The following is a 17,741-nucleotide window of genomic DNA, read 5'->3' as shown; positions in this document are numbered from 1 at the left end:
TGATTACACACGCATTCACCCTTAAGTGTTGTGGGAACATGGGATTTTGGGGGTGAACCCAGAACAATTAAAGATTGTGATGTATGTGCATTCCTTATCCTGCATAACTATTCTGCTTTGCTGTTAGATCTACATTGGAGCCATCATCCCACTGGGTGCAGCAGAGAAAGATGGTAGACTCCGTGCTGCTGACGAGCTGGTATGCATTGATGGTATCCTGGTCAAAGGGAAATCACACAAGCAGGTTCTGGATTTAATGACTAGTGCTGCACGAAATGGCCAGGTGCTGCTGACTGTCCGCAGAAAGATCTTCTTTGGTGGTATGTGCCACATCTGTCAAGCCTGTCTGTTGCACTTGGTATTGCCTCCTGTCCTGGCAGTGATTTAGTGCCAAAGTGTGTTTCCATGTCTCTTACAGGGATGATCCACTCTTCTTATGATCAATTTTATGTAATTTGTGAGAAAGAAATCAAAGTGATGAAGTAAAAACGACCATGTATCGATGTAAGATACTAATAGAGTCTTAATGCTTCAGAATTAATACCACAATTGAGGTTTTAAAGAAATTCATACTCAGGGTTTTTTTTAAGTAGTCCCACATTAGCTTTCAGTATAGAAATATGATATATTTAATATTGATTCGCTTTTGGGAAAGCTTCACATCATTTAAGAGACTGGTAGTAGGGCTTGCTGAACTAGCCCGAGTGGGAATTGCATTCCTCTAGTCAGCTTCCAGCCTGTTTTTAAAAAAGACCTCCCATGAGAAGCTCACTTATTTCTTTGCCTACCCAGCCATTCTTGTATCTGGTACATTAGAAGTACTGCTGAATATTGCTATATGCAATGTATATGCATTCAAATCTTTTTTTTTTTTTTTTAAAGAAATCCAGTTGATGGAGGTGGCTAGGAATGCCAGCAATTTGCCATGTGGACTGTTGCCTTCCTTATGGCAACGGTATTTTTTCTTACTGGTGGTGATGGTGGCAGTTACTGTTATGTTGTTGCAACTGGTATTATAACTCTAGATTAGGGTCATGACTTAGAACAGAAACAGAAGGTTGAGCTCCCACTGAATTCACAGCTACAAGTCATTGGAGGTTGGGAGTGGTATGGTTAGCGGGATCAGCTCATATTGTCCATCGTCATGGGCCAGTCCTTCCTCCAGCATTTGCAAAAGTTGGGTTTTCAGCAGCATCTTGCTGATTCCTGCCCTCCCAACTCCGAATACCTGGAAGCTGTTAATGTATTAATATTATGATATGTTTTGATTCCCATTATGGACACAAGTCAGCAATAAGAGAAGGAAAAGAAAGATGACAGGCAGCTTCTCTGTCTCCTGTTTAGAATGAAGATGTGTTAAGAAACAAATAGGTTTATATTGCACCTGGTAGCTGCTCTCAGCCTCTCTTATAGAATGAGAAGATCAGTTTGACTGAGAATGTGGGGAGGCCATCTGAAAAGTATGAGTGGATTGACCAAAGAAAAGCACTTTTTGTCTTTGAACCTCAGCCTGTATGACCAGCCTAGATTTCTCACCCAAGTGTAACAAAAACAAGATAAAGATTCAGCCCAATACTCATGTGGCAAGTGTGAACTCAGCAATTGTGCCTTCATGCCATTTTGCAACACTCTGTTCACTTTTACACACACAGTTTTGTTCAATGCAGCCTCTGAAACAGCAACCTTGTGCTCCATCCCTTGCTTCTCAAGGAAATCCTGAAAATCCTGTGAAAGAAAAATTGGCTTCTCATCTGTGAAAAGAAAATCAATTTTAGCATGATGAACATTCTTAACCTTTTCACAAAACTCCTTAAACCTTTCTAAGGTTTCTCTGGGACTCTGCAACATGTAAATCCATACATATTGAGAAAAATGATCAACAAATACAAGGTAGTATTTTGCATTGCCTCTAGATGGTGCTAAAGGACCAATTACATCAGCATACACTCGCTGAAAAACACTGTTAATCTTTGTTGCCTTTCCTCTTGTGTCTTCTTTCGAGATACCTGCAAGAGAAAGCATTTTAGATTCACATGCTGTACACATTTTATAATCACTTTCATCAAATGTTTAACAGATACAGTCTGTCTTTCTCTCTGGCAGAAAGATACAGCTCTCCATCTTTGTAGATTTTGCAGCTTTCCTCATCATACGATAACACCAGTTTCTTAGTGATTTGAGATACACTCAACTTATCCCAGCAGCTCTGGAGGTCTTTCAAGCAAAACCCTTGGCGCAATTACTCTATGGGGCCCAAATCTGGATGGGAAATCATTGCCGCACACTTGAAACGGTCCAGTCTAAATTCTTAAGACAGATTCTAGCCGTTCCACCATGCACACCAAATGTGGCCCTACGGCTGGAGACTGGCCTCTTCGCCGTCGAAACCCGAACCTGGTTAAGAACATTCAACGATTGGCTCCGCTTAAATTTAAACCCATCCAGACTACAACCTCTAGTAGCACGAGATGCTCATAGAAGTCGGTGGTCCAAAGTAGTGCATCAAAAACTACTTACATGTGGCCTCCAAGCACAGCATCTCCTGAAAATGGGTCTCCCCAAGGCAAAAACCATTATTGACCAGCGCATGAAGGATATTGAGCAGCAGAATAATCTGGCCTATATTAAGAAATTTAGTGCTTGGTATGCTTATCTGCCCCCCTCCCACTTTGATTTTCGGGCACCTTATTTGTCTACCTTAACCCTTCCAAAACTCAGGCGGGCCTTTACACTGGCCAGACTAAATATGTTACCCTCAGCTGTTCTTGAAGGTAGATATAAAAAAAAAATCATTCAAGAACCAGCTCTGCCCCTGTGGAGCTGGCTACGTAGAGACTGTGTCACATGTTCTCTTGTCTTGCTCCCTTTATAAAGATCTCAGGGACGAGACCATCACGCCGCTCCTATCTGCCATCCCGGGCCGCTCTTGTGAAGCCAAATTGTTCTCACTCCTTGCCGACCAGAACAGCTCAACAACAGAGAAGGTTGCCAAATTTATCGAGAGAGCAATGAGATTGAGAGTTGCTATCTGAATGACATCAGTGTCACCTGGATTCCTTGCCTAGGATCTTATTATTATTATTATTATCATTATGTTTTATTATTATTATTTTATTACCTCTGCCAAGTTTTAAGTACTGAGATTATTAATTTATCTGTATCTGGTTATTATTATCTTTCTCCCTGTCCTGACCATCCCTCCGAGGTTATATTTATATTTATAATCTTTCAATTTGGCTGGTCTATTTACTTAACCGACCTGGAACAATTTACCAGAGAAAAGGCCGCTGCCCATGGGACAGAGGGTCATTGATGAATGATAATCCAGCTTCTACCTAGGGTTTTAATAGGTCATAAGATTTTATGGTAACTATATTTGTAATGTATTTTTGTTGGTGTTTGTCCTTTGATGCTATGGCCTGTCGGCTACGCAAATAAAGTCTATTGATTGATATATGTGATATGATACACTCAACAGATTGCACTTTAAATCAGGAGCAAAATAAACATTGTTTATAGTCAAGTTCAGGCTTTCTAGATACACAGTTCCGATCCTGGTTGCTTCCAGCTTCTGGCCATTGGCCTGTTTCACAGTGAAGCGTTGCTTCTCAAACGTAGAAAACAATTCCCGGCGTGATACCATGTGTTGCGTTGCTCCTGTGTCTACAATAAAAGCGTTCTCCACGGATGATGTGACTTAGTGACATCAAAGCCATATCTGGTTTTGCCTGGGACTGGGTACGACCTTTGTTTGAAGTCTGAGGCTTTACAGAGCTCCCTCTAGCTCCTTCCTCCTGATGTGGTGTCTCTTGACGAATAGCATTCTGAGCTACAGCTTTCTCCTCTGTAGCAATAGTAGTGGGGGTGCTTGATTTCAGAACTTCACTCCCCCCATCAGCAACAGCCATTGCAGCAATGACAGGATCATCATCAGCTACAGCAGCAACAGTCCCTTCACTTCCCTGTTGTGGCTCAAAGCTCCTCCCAGCTTTCGATGAGCTCTCAAGAATTTGGCTAGCTTCATCTTGGCTCTCCCCCTTTGGCGCAACCAATTCTCGGTCCTTGCTTCCCACCCCAGCTTCACAAGCTTTGCGGAGTGATTCCCAAGCGACCCTTGGTTCTTGTGCACCCTTTAGGACTGGCTCAAGATAAGCGTCCACATTTTCTGCCAAAATTCTCAGGACACGCTGCTTCAATTCACTTTGAATTGCAGCCTTCTCCCCCTGTGCTTGTACAGCAACAGACTGTGGGGTTTGTACTAAGTCCCATAACTGCTCTCCCACCAGCAAGAATTCCATTGCAAATGACCATTCTAGCCAGTTTTGGCTATTCAGTTTCTGAGAGAACAGAGCCATCTTTAATCCCAAGATGCAGCTTCAGCTACAAGCTGGAAAATCCAAGAGTCTGTAAACAATAAGCCTTCGCTGCAATCCAACAGCTATCAGCAAGCTGCGCTCTGCTTGGAAAGTCCCCTTTCCAACAGTTTGTTTACAACAAGCGTCACTGAAAAACACCCAGCCTTGCTTTCGTTTCTGAAGCTTCTTTTCTCTCTTTGCTCTTTAAGCTAACCAGCTCATAAATTTAGCTCAAAAAGTACTCACGATTCCGTCTCCAAGTAATGGCAGATCTTATCAGCTGTGGAATGCGAAGTATTTGGCTTCTCTCCACTCTGTTTTATCCAAAACAGGAGCTTTCTCTCAGGGAACTGAAGACTTTTCAATTCGCGTTCACCATCCAGCCATAAATCAGCATCGCAGAGGTCCGTGGATCGCTGCTTATCAGCAAAAAAAACCGTCACCCACCTGGTGCTCAGCCATCTTGTTGTTGCAACCATCGGGCTCTGCTACCACTTGTTGGTATGCAAGCCCCCTCCATAGAGGCTGGCCCCTCTCGCTGTCCTCGGAGCTTGCTTACTGGTAACCTCCTCTGGCTGATATCCAGACAGACCAGGGAGATTTTGATAGGCGACATTTTCCCAAGCGTGGGTAAAATGCACAACCCCTCTCTCCTGCTTCCGCAGGGGAAAGAAAATAAGTCAGAAATCTATTTACATGATGTTTATTTCTGACATTACAGCACTAGAGAAAAACACGTCCTTTCAGTTCAGTTCTTCCAGCACGTCTGACAAACTTCCTGAACATGCGCACACAGAAGGTTTCAAATTACACTCTTCACAGAGACTTATCCAGCCTGTGAATGTCCTGGGAATTTCTTCTTTCCCACAGATAGGCACATCATGTGATGTCAACAGTCTGGCTGTCTGCAGTGGTGATGTTTCCATATACTGACACTTTACAGTACTGGTGTTTATTGTTTCAGTGAGATTACTTAAAGAAAAAGAAATCTTAAGTTGCTCATGAATGGGACCCATTCAAAAGGCACAATAATTTGCTGGCAGTTCCCTTGTTTCCAGGACTCAGGGGCACATGAGATCATTGTTCTTATAAAGATTACATTTCTGGAGAGCACTTTATGCAATATCAGCCCTGATTATGATTTTCTGAATGAATAAAAAATTGTTTAAAATAACCTCTTGGCATTCTCTGTGCTAAAAACTGGGGCAATGCCTACTATAGTATGTTTACAAGCACAGTTTGGTGTTGATTTAAACATGGAGAAACACTTCTAAACACATAATTAATGTTTATATTGTTAGTTGTAACATAGCATGTGTTCTTTAATTGTTTAATGATCTGAAATATTAATGTGTTGGGGTGCACTTTTGAATCCATTTTTTGCTTTTAGCTGCTCTGCACATATCTTTTCAATTTATTGGTTGCATGTAAATGTTGTTAATACATCTAGCTACATACTGAGCATCATTCCTGATTCATTCCTCTGTCTATTTCTGTGGTATTCAATAGTAGATAAACAACTAGAAGAAGAATCATCACCCCAAGTTCCCATTTCCTCGCAGAACGGCTCTCCTAGGCTAAACCGAGTAGAGCTACACACCAAGCAATTCCCAGAAGCCTATGATGTTGTGCTGCAACGGAAGGAGAATGAAGGATTTGGCTTTGTGATTCTTACCTCGAAAAACAAGCCACCACCTGGTGGTAAGTACTAAAAAATTGGTTGTCTGCCTTGCTTATCAAGGGAGTTGGGCTGGAGTTGCATCCTTCCATTGTCTGAACCATTTAACATTTACTCCCCAAATAATTTAAGGCTTTACCTCAAGAGTGGGGAACTTCTGGCCTAGAGGCTGAGTGCAACCCTCCAGGCCTTTTTATATGGCCCTTGAGACTCTTCCTATGCCACATCTCCTCCCCAGAGTCACCCCATCTTTCTCGACCACACCCCTCACCAGCCCTGCATTGCACCTTCCTGGCCTGTTTTTGCTTCACCTGTAATGTGTCCCTGGACCATGATAAGGTCACTTTTGCTTCTGACACCACCCACCACTGACATGCAGCTGCCAGAAGGTTGTCCTAAAGGGAATATGGCCCTCAGGCTTAAGAGGGTTTCCCACTCCTTCCTTACAGTCATTCCTTACCTAAAAACAACGGGTGGATGGGTAGAAAGCCCTCAGCAGTTTCTCAAGTTAGTAAAAGGGCCCATGAGTCAAAACATGTTGGCAACCCCTGTTCTGTAGCATACACAGCCTAAGAGTTGTTTCCTCTGAAGTAATACATTTGCTTTGTTTGTACAACCAGTGCTGTCAACTGGAAAGAAATAACAGTCTAGCTGTTGTCACCTATGCTGTGGTAATATCCATAACTGACTATTTCATGTTGCGTTAGGGGCTACCCCTTGAAGGTATCTCCGAAACTTCATTTTGTACAAAAACAAGCAGCTGGCCTTGTTGTCTGACCCTGGTTATTCAGAGCATATCTTCCTAGCTTTAAGAGAAAGCTGTACTAGTTTCTTATGTCTTTCTGGGCTTAATTTGAGGTGCTTATCAGGGCCCCTGTTGCATGCGACTGAGGTATCCCAAGGAGTTCCCCCTTCTTTATGGTAATTTGGTAAGGCTCTTTTTCATGCATCTCAGTTTACTGAGTTAATCCATGTGGTGACCAACGATCTGCCCTTTTCTGTTGTGGCACCTGATTTTGGAATGCGTTCTTTGGGGGCAGTCCTCCTAAAACCAATCCCGATGAATATGCTTTATCAGGTGAAAACATTTTAATTGCTTAAGCCCATGGCATTTTAACTTGGAAATGTTTAATCAGTTTTCTATTCTTAGTATTGTTTTAGCCTGCTGGCTGTTTTTATAGTTATCCATCTTAAAACCCTATGTAATAGGGTAGTAAATTAAATGCAGTCTCAGAAAGCTAATTGTGCCTCGGACATAGATTTGTGGCATATATAATATAGATGGAAGATTTTTGCAATGTTTCTTTTTTGGGGGGGAAGCATACTGTGTTGCATTTAACAACAAATATGACTTAACTCAGGAAAACCAATCAAGCTGGAGTCCATGTGTGCAATAGTGGATTTGTATCCTTACTTGACCCTTGAACAAAGATACTCTTGTCAGTAAAACTGACTGTAGATATCTTAACATGTTGGATATGTTTAGACACGATCAAATCAGATCAGATCTGATGTATAGTGAATATGAAGAGTTTCACCTGTTTTATTAATATTAAGCTTCTGTTAAAGGCAAAAGAGTAGGTAAGCCTGGCATTTTATGGTCAAATGTCAACCAAAAATACATTTAGAAACCTTATTCTTCTAGTACCAATAGTACCAAAACAATAAAATGTTCATTTCATGTTCATTAAGAATATATTTAAAAACAAATTCTCAGCTATATTCTCCTGAACACCTTCAGATTTTCCCTACCTCATATGAATAACTACGACAAAAAATTATATATATTTCCCAGAATATTGTTTTAGTAATATTTATTCATAAAATCAAAACAAAATACAGATAATGAAATTGCAGATTTGTTTAAACTCATCCAATATCTTTTTTGTTAAAAATGTTCATTTCTGGATTCCTTTTGGGTACATTGACCATAAATCTTAATCTGTTATTTTCTCAATAGCTGTTCTTTTGGTTGCTGTTAATGGAGTGATTTTTTAAAGTGTGTGTGTGAGAGAGAGAGGGAAAGAGACACTTAGGATTATTTTCATAGTTGACTCTTTCCCCACTTAGTTGCACAGAAAAAAGGCAAGAATATAATGGTTATTTTCAGATTGTATTGTCTGAGACTATGCTTTTAAGAATGATTTGTATGTAAACTGTTTTCTCACAGTACACTTCATGAAGTAGCAAGGAGCAGTGTAAAAAATAGCTATTGCAATGGTACTAGGTCAGTACTTGGAGAGTCATCCTCTTTTTTTAAAAGGCAGTTGCTATGGAAACTATTAGAACTGGAGCTGTCACCCTCTGATGCTGTTGAGTTGATTATGTGCTCTGTGTTAGAAATATGAAATACTATTTTCATGCTGCCTAATCAGTGCTTAGACCACATCAGAAAGGAAATTGTTTTTGATAACTAAGCCAATTTTTCTGTGTAATCCTGATGCTGCATAATGCAAAACATTCTTGTGCCCCCCGTAAAAAAACCCAAAACCAAAACCCAGACCCAATGGAAGAAGTATCGTTTGGCACAGAAAATGGGGAGCTTTGGTATAAAGTTCTGGAAGATAATGAACATTTTTTTTCAGTATCATAAAGACAATAATATCAGGCCTAGAGTTTGTGGAATACTTTCAAAGTATTGTTCGTTTCATTACAATTTGCACTTTGATACTTTTTTACAATTGAAAGTTAGCCCACTCTGTGTTACCTTGAGTTAAAAGTCTTAACAGTAGTAGTGATTTTGCAATGTGTAGTATGTTTATATTGACACGTTATTCTTTTCATTTATAGCCACAATATAACATTAATTAGATTAAAACTGAGAAGAAATACAAAAAAAAAAAAAAACATGGTAGACATCAAATAGACTTAAAAACTAGAAGCCATATCTGTCATCTTCTTTGTGACAGCTATTTCAAGCCTGAATAAGATAATCTCAAATTGCTGGTGGCTTTCTGAAACTGCATGAGATTTACTGTCATAGTTTGAAATGCCATTTGGTAATTTTGCTAAGTACAGCTCAGCACACCTCTGTCCCATCTGTTTCCTTCATGTGATGCATTGTTTAGAATAAAGCATCAGTTCTATACAAAGCAGTTCAGACTTCCAGCTACCACGCAAGGTTTGGAGTGATTCTAGTTTACTTGGTATGTAAGATGTCACCCAGGGTGCTAACAACATGTGTGGGGGAAAGCAGCAGGCATAAAAAATTGATGGATACTTGGGATCTTGGGAATGGAATCATAACAAAAACTGCCTATATGTGCAGTGTTGTGTGAGCAGCTAATCACAGAGGGAGTATGAGCAGCTGCAAGGATCTAGGCAGAATTCAGTCTCTTTCTGCTTTAGACCTTCAGGGTTTCAGAAAAGTAGAATAATGGCAGAATAAACAGATGCATGTAGATTTAATAATTTCCCCCCACAGACCCATAAGCTGAGCAGGAGGGCACCTCAGAATCACTTGATGATATATTACAAAATAATTGGAGAGCTAATAAGATCACCCCAAAAAACTGGAGAATAGTAAATAATAGTTAAGCGGTTAAAGGGAAGATCTAGTAAGATAAAGTTGCCAGACAGGAGATTTCAAATTCAATGGGCAGTTTCCCTATTTCCACCACACGGCAGTGGGAATCTTGCTCCCCTTTGTGTAGCTGCCCAACAAGTGAATAAGAAAAGAGAACCTTACTTCATTCAATGGCAAGCCTTATTCAAGTTTTATATCTAGGGGGAAACATAGCACTGTATAGACCCCCATGAGTGGGGCGGCCCAGAGATGTTGCATCTTAAATATTATTATGAGGTCTTGGAATTAAAACAATTGACTTGAATTATTAAAGACTCAATGGATATCCCCTGGGTTCAGTTGGAACTGGGCCCTTTGGAACCAGCCCTACATGCATTCCCCTTCCTGTGCCCGACATGGTTGCAGCTAAGAAAGCTTTTGAACCCCTTTCTAAAAGCAACCTTTAACATGGAGAAGGTTTTCCATCTGTGTGAAAGACATATCTTAGTATAACTGATCAATAGGTGAAATACCAGGTGTAGAGTCGACAGATAAATTGAACTACCCAGCAGTATTTTTTTCATCCACAACAGCTGAATGAACTTCGTCACTCATTAGACCAATGAGTTCATCACAAACTGCCTTTTTCTGAAATATCAAATATCATTTAAACAACACCAACAAAACTAACCCTCTCTTTTTCATTTTTGCCCCATCTTTGCTGGTTCCCTAACCACGTGCTTAATCTGCATTTTGGGTAATCCAGCACTGCCTATAACCCCAATCCTTCCAGAAGATACAGACTTTTTAAATTCATGGTTCGTAGACTAAGCATTGTGTGCTCATGCAGTGGTTTGTGTAAATGATAATGGATAACAGTGCCCATATAACAGTGTGTAGTAGAGACATTGATATGACTTTTGTTCATTCTTCAGTGATTCCACATAAAATTGGGCGTGTCATTGAAGGGAGTCCAGCTGATCACTGTGGAAAACTGAAAGTGGGAGATAGAATTTCAGCAGTGAATGGCCAGTCAATCGTAGACCTCTCACATGAAAACATTGTGCAGTTAATCAAAGATGCAGGGAACACTGTCACACTCACTGTTGTTGCTGAAGAAGGTAAGAATGTTATTGTTGTACTTTCTAGATACAATAAGATTCAGCTGCCACATGGTCACAATCTGGATCTTTTCAGCTGCTTTCAGTATTACCTACAGTCATACCTCATGTTACAGACGCTTCAGGTTATGTGTTTTCAGGTTGCAGACTGTGGGAAACCCGGAAGTACTGGAACGGGTCACTTCCAGTTTTTGCCACATGCGCAGAAGCACTAAATCACGCTTGTGCAGAAGCACCAAATTGTGCATGCGCAGACGTGGCGTTTCAGGGTGTCAACACTGCGGGTTGTGGACGTGCCTCCATCATGAATTACGTCCACAACCCAAGGTTCCACTGTATCTGAATGAATTGAATGGGTTTGGGATTGAAGGGTCATGTATTCTACTGGTTTCATTCCTATCTGGACAGTCAATTCCAGAAAGTGGTATGAAAGAACTTCTGATGGTCCCTGTGGCATGTCCTGCAGGGTTCTTTATTGTCCCCAGTGCTGTTCAACATCTACATGAAGCTGCTTAATTAAATATTTTGGGGATTTGCATTGAGATGTCATTAGCAGACCGGTGACACCTAGCTCCCTTTCTCCTTTTCTTCAGAATGGGATGGGACAGTGGAGATACTGAATCATAGTCCAGAGTCAGTAATGAACTGGATCAGGGTCCTCAAAGTGCAACTCAATCCAACTAAGACAGAGGTGCTTTTTGTAGGTGGTGTAGGCCAGGGAGGTGGTGATCAACCTGTTTTAGATGGAGTTGCACTTCGTGCTCCTACCCAGACCAGTATTACATGTAGACTCAGGTAGCATCTGTGGCATGCATATGTCGCAGTTCTTAAAAGGTCATACTAGTTGTCAGTCCATTTTGGGGCAAAGGACTTGACCATTACCTAAAAAGCATCTAGCAGTTTGGAGACTGATTGCCTGGAGCTTTCTATCCCATGAGTCTTCCCAAACCTTATTATCTCCATTGAAGGCCCTCCTCTAACCCCACCACCACCATTTTGAAATTAGATGGGTTGTGGTTGCTTGCACTTGAAATTTCCCAACCAAAGAAACTTGCCTTTGCATCTGGCAAAATTTTCATTTACCCAGACATTAGCCAAGTCCTTACAAAATGAGTGAAAATCAGGGCAAGGAAGATTTTAAAGTACTACATGGGTAAGTAGGAGGGGGGAAAGAACCACCTATCTGCTGTCAGTCCCCACCAAGTAACTTTTATCCCTCTAGCAGAGGCTACTTCATAGAGTCCAACTTTGGGGGAGGGGGTAGAGAATGAGGTAAGAATAGGGCTGTGTTTTTAATTTTTTCCCATCTCACTTTGCAGGGATTGGGTGGCAATCTCCTCCTGTCACATCTAACTTCTCCCTTCAAACCAGCCAGGCTGATGCAAAATACTGTACATCAAAACAACCTAGTCCTCTAAGTAACAAAATGACTTTTTGACTTTTTATTATTCTGAAATCCCATCTGCTGATGTAGCATTGTCCCCATATAGTATTTTCCCTACACAAACAGCTCAGTATAAATATGTAAAATCTAATCACTTGAAAAGAAGCTCTTCTCTAGCTCAGTTTACTGGTATGCTTTTTTCCAGACTACTGCCTGTGCATGTAATTAAACTTGCTATTGATATTTTGCCAGAAAGATGGCTTTCTACAATATTGAATAATAATCACCTAAAACCAACCTGCCACAATATTGATTCCACTGATTTCACATGTTATGACTTGTGACAGAATATCAAAGACATAATTTATCTACTTGTCAAGGCTTTTATACTTACAACATCCATTATTTTCAAGGAAATGCTTTCACATTTCCCCCCACTCCCAATTTCATTTTTTTTATATTAAAGGGGAGAGAATGGTTACTCAGTGAAGATGACATTGAGATTCTTCTTGTTATTGTTACTGCCCTTCATCTTAAGGCCCCCAGGGCAGGTTACTACAATTTAAAATACAACATTAAAAACAGTTTAAAACAACTCATGGTAGTCTCTTTTGTCTTTCGGTTTGAATCTTTGCCACCACAATCTGCTATTTTCTCTAAATGCTTGAGAAGTGAGCCAACTGCAGAAATTTAGAGATGTACCCAATTTTCTGCTCCCTGGAGTTTTGCAGATAAAATTGAAGGTAAAATGAGGACCCAAGAATACATAAAGAAAAAAAAACTGATTGCAAAATAAAGACTAGGCAGTCGGACATCTACATGTTTCAGAGGATACTTTCTTGTGGGTTACATAAGTTAATGATTTATAGAAAATTGCTTAATATAAAGTTGAATTCAGGTAGGTGTACTTGAAATATGTGCAAGCGTCCAGATCACAAAATATTTGGTGGTTACAACTATATCAGTGAGGAAGGAGCTAGTGTTCATGCCAGTGTGGTTACAGAGCAGAATTGAAGAAGCTATTAGGCTTCTTTCAAAAAATAGAAGTTTTGTCCAAATGAAAAGAAAAGTGAACTCAAACTTTTGTGGGGTGGTGAGTACAAACAAACAGTAAGGGATGCTGGGGGTGGGGAAATGAGTGCATTGCTGAAAACATTACGACAGATGGCAAGAGGCTCTTTAAATACATCCATAGTAGACTGTCTAGGGTAGGCTTGCCGTATGTCTGAAAATCCCAGACATGTCTTCTTGGGGGGGGGGGCTACATCCCCATTGGGGGGGGAGTTGCATTTTATAGGAAATACCTGGGTTTGTGGGGAGCTTTATTTTATTTTATTTTTAAACTGTGCCCCAGAAGCGGAAGCATTCGCTTTGGCCGGAGGTGAACGTGTGCGAGGCCCGCATGCTATCAGCGTCACTACCAGGCCTGCGTGGCTCTTTCCCAGCCTGGGCTGGCAGCAGCCACTAAGGAAGCCATCACCACTGCTGCTTCCTCTTCCTGCTCCATTTGGGCCACCTGGAGCCCAAAGTCTGTGAGTAGTGCCAGGGCTGGGAGCGCTAGAGTGAGGGACTCAGGACGAGAGCTGGGACTGGGGTTACTAGAACCCAGCAAGTGCTTGGAGCTGGCCCTCTGCCTCTTCCCTGTTGGGGGATTAGCACAATCAGCTGAGGCAGACGGCGGTGGCCCTGCTAGCAATCTCACAAATAAAAAAGCTCAAAATTTTCCAAAAAAGAAAAAAAAAGCTAAATAGCTTTTGTTTAGCTGCTGGTCACCTGGATTTTTACTTCTTGAAATATGGCAACCCTAGTCCAAGGAGGTGGTTAGACCTTTGGATGTCAAGAGATTCAAATGTGTGCTAAAGGAGGATAAATAGATTTCAGAGAAGCTGAATGAATTCTTTGCATCTCTCTTTTCAGGAAAGGAATCTAAGGAACAGAGGCAAATAGTTGTGTCAAGATATGAAGTTTTAGGCCTAATGGACAAAATAAAAACTGACAAGTCACCAGGTCCAGATGGCAGCAGCCAGAGAGTTCTCAAAGAACTCAACTGTGAAATGGTTGATCTTCTAAACAAAAATAAGTAGCTTGTCCCTAAGATCAGACTCCATACCTGAAAAATGCAAACTAGCCAACATAACACCAATTTTAAAAACTGAATCCAGGGAGATCCTGTAAATTATAGGCAGGTTAAGTTAACATCTGTCTTGGGAAAACTGGCAGAAAGTATTGTTAAGGATTAAATAACCAAGCATATAGAAGAACAAGGCTTGCTGAAGCAGAGTCCCATATCACATATCACAAACCTCTTAGAGTTTTTTGAGAGTGCCAACAAGCATTAGTGAAATGGTTAACATAGTGCAGGCACCCCCAACCTTCAGCCCTCCAAATGTTTTGGAGGGAGATTCCCATCATCCCTGACCACTGGTCCTGTTAGTTAGGGATCATGGGAGTTGTAGGCCAAAACATCTGGAGGGCCGCAGGTTGGGGATAGCCTGACGTAGTGTAGTTCAGTTTTCAAAACGCTTTTGACAAGGTAGTTCACCAAAGATTCCTAAGTAAGCATAGCAGCCAGGGAATAAGAGGACCTTGTGGATCAGGAATTGGTTCAGTAGTAGGAATAAATTGCTGGAGTGGAGGGTGCACTTGTGCACGGGTCCTGCTACAGCGAGAACAGGATGCTGAACCAGATGGGCCATTGGCCTGATACAGCAGGCTCTTCTTACGTTCTGTTTCATAAGGATGATCTATACCTCCATCCATTAACTGATCAGTAGGACTATAATCAAAAAAAGAAAAGCAGCTTTTGAACCTGCATCACCATAGCATACTAACTACTACTGGCTTTGCTTTCCCCTGTTGTTTCCATTAGTTGAAACATCCTGAACTAGAAATTAAAAACCCACTATTAAACTCTTTTTAGCATCTAGAAATGCCAACATGTAACTTTCTCTGTTTTTTGTTCCCGTAGTCTCTTTAATTTAAAGGAAAACAAATTGTGCTTCATGCTCCACAAAGCATTATGTTAGCATTTTGCTCAAAACAGAAGCTTGTCAGCCCCAGTCATGTAGAAAGTAGAAATGCAGTCGGAAGAGGATGAGCAGTGGAGAGGGGAATGAGTACAGACAGATGGCCTTTTCCCTACCTGTGCTTATTAATTAAAACTCTTGAGTGTAAAACAGGAGAAAATGTTGACATTTGTCTTTATGGGGGCGGGGATATTCAAGGCATTTCATAGTAATAAGGCCAAGCAATTCTGTGCTGAACTCTACAGGGTTTTCTTGCATGGCTGGGAAAATGGAACCTAATGTAGAAATCTGTGTTAAGGAATAGTGTTAAGGCCATTAATCTTACCACAAAGTATTGCAGATGGGAATGAATTTGCATTAAAGGAGGGAAAGCATTAACTCGGCACACCTAGTGTCGTTAGACTAAAAGTTATGCAAGCCTTTTTGCTTCTTCCAAGATTTACCAGTTCTAAAATCCGTTCTTTAAGGTTTTTCACTGAGGGAGATTGTTTTGTTAGAATGTGCTTTGTTCCTTTGGTGGCGCCTTATGTTTCAGAAAGCATTTGTTTTTGTAAGTGTGGCTGGGCTTACTGTGAGCATCTAATCCAGGGAAAAGGAATCCAGATGTTGCTGGATTCCAGTGCCCATCATCCCTAGCTATTTGCCAGGCTGGCTGGGGCTGATGGGAGTTGGAATCCAACAACATTTGGAGGGTTTTGCCGCCCCTCATCTAATCACTGTGTATGCTGTGTTGGAGGCAGAGGCACCAGTAAGGCCTCATTCAGACAATTCTGCTAAGATTCAAAATTTGGTCTTGTGTCTGTAGCATTTGGAGGCAGTCTGATCTGCTTTGGATCCACTCTGCAGTTCCATTTTGATTCATTATCCATGTCCAAATCAGATCTGTTAAAACTGAACCTATTTTGTCTCCATTTAATATAATGTGGAATTTTAAGAACTGCTGCAGCTTATTTTATTCCTTTTCACATAAGTAGATGAAATTTGCAGACAAGCCCCTCCAGAGTCCTTAAGCCTGCCAATAGTCAAGCAGATCCATCCAGGGGTTTTCATGTAGGGAAGTGCGCAGATCGCTCCTGTGTATGCACAAAGCGGCAAATCCGGAAGTAAACACTTCCAGGTTTGCCGTGTTCATAACCTGAAAAAACGCAACGTGAAGCAAACGCAACTCGAGGTATGACTGTAAATAACCTTTTGTCACCATTTTTTCAGCCTGGGAAGAAGAGTGGTCTGTCAAACTGCAGATAACTCAATAAAGAACCTTATCAGTTCCTTGGCAGTTCACAGACACCTTTCATCCTTCCTTCCAACTGAAGATATATGAGCAATTATACTTCCAATTAAATTGAATTCCAAGTCTTCTTTGTGTTATTCAGTTCACTTTGTAAATAATAAAGGATGGGGAAGAGTCAGCTGTAAGTTTCCATCATAAACCTTCTGCAAAATAGAGCTTTCCTCCCTCTTTCCTTTTTTTACAGAGACAGTTCCGTTTGATGTTATATTCTATATTTATAATCCAATTTCTTCCAACCTCGCTTGTACAAATATAATTTGGACTAACATTCAGAGGAGGGTTGCTGAATCATAAATGTAGAGAAGAAAACTTTAAATAAATAAACCATAGGCTCCCTCCCTGCACCGTCTTTTGCACCGAATGAAGTCTTATCTCAAGTTCAAACCTTAAAGTCCTTGCAGTTGGTTTGTTCCACAGTTTGTGATCTCATCTCTTCTAGCACATGTCTGTACTTTGTTCCAATTAAGCTCTAATTAACAGGAGAACCTCTGCTTCCTAATGGCAGCATTGGAGGGTTTTCGGCAGGCAAAGTGCTTTTATACTCAGTGCCTCCTTGCCCCTTGCATTCCATGCCGAAGCGAGGGCCAGGTACCAAGATGAACTGCAAGTGAAGCCTGTTCTCCTTGTCCCTGGGGGTAATTTGCAATGATAATTACCCTCAATCTTCTTGTTTTTCCTTCGCCAACAATCTCCCACTGTTGTGGGGGTTGCCTTCATTAAGGCAGAGCAGAACTAGAAGCCACAAAAGTATTTGGCATATTTTTTCCTTTTTTAAATAGTGTCATTATGTGCAGGGTACTTCTAATCTCTCTCTTCTGTCTTGTCAGAGCATCGTGGTCCCCCATCAGGAACAAACTCTGCCAAGCAGAGTCCAGCCCTACAGCATCGGCCAATGGGAACAGTGCCAGCCAGCTCTTTGTCTACTGACAGGTACAAATACTTTTGTTTTTTTCTTATTTTTAGCCACTTAGAAAAAAGGGAGGCAAGAAGGTAACTCCTTTTGTCTTTTCTATCTATGGTCAAAACATAGTCCCAGTGCAGAGGACTTGTTCTCATCTGGTTTCTTGAGGGTTATGTTTACACCAAGGGTGGGAAACCTTTTTTGCTCCAGGAGACACAGATCCCAGCATCATGTGCCAAATGAATTGGGCATGAATTAGCACTGGAAAAACATGCCCTGCTATGTAAAATATCAAGTACCGTATTTTTCCAAATATAGGACACCCCCTTGTATAAGACCCCCCTATTTTGGGGGACTCAATTTTAGGGAAATGGGGGGAAATGGCCCAAAGTTGTTGAGCCTCTCCCCCCACGCAGCTGTGGGCAGGAACACTCCATAGATGGTTTCCCGCGCCCAGCAGCATCAGGGGAAGTTGCACTC

General features: G+C 41.2%; 1 protein-coding gene across 4 annotated transcripts in view; it reads left to right on the top strand.

Annotated features, from left to right (window-relative positions):
• The window catches only part of MAGI3 (membrane associated guanylate kinase, WW and PDZ domain containing 3), a 128,943-nt gene that overhangs the window by 87,332 nt on the left and 23,870 nt on the right, over positions 1-17,741 (top strand). For 2 of the 4 annotated variants that reach the window (XM_081864883.1, XM_081864885.1), the window contains exons 14-17: positions 128-320; positions 5,868-6,056; positions 10,474-10,659; positions 17,188-17,290. In XM_081864883.1, the coding sequence (XP_081721009.1) occupies positions 128-320; positions 5,868-6,056; positions 10,474-10,659; positions 17,188-17,290 (671 nt within the window). Of the gene's footprint in view, positions 1-127; positions 321-5,864; positions 6,057-10,473; positions 10,660-17,187; positions 17,291-17,741 lie in introns of all 4 variants that reach the window. The other 2 variants (XM_081864882.1, XM_081864884.1) reach the window with 1 other exon arrangement.

The sequence above is a fragment of the Podarcis erhardii genome, assembly GCF_964252035.2.
Source record: "Podarcis erhardii genome assembly, chromosome: 6".
In the NCBI taxonomy this organism is placed as follows: domain Eukaryota; kingdom Metazoa; phylum Chordata; class Lepidosauria; order Squamata; family Lacertidae; genus Podarcis; species Podarcis erhardii.
This window is presented reverse-complemented; position numbering and strand designations above follow the sequence as displayed.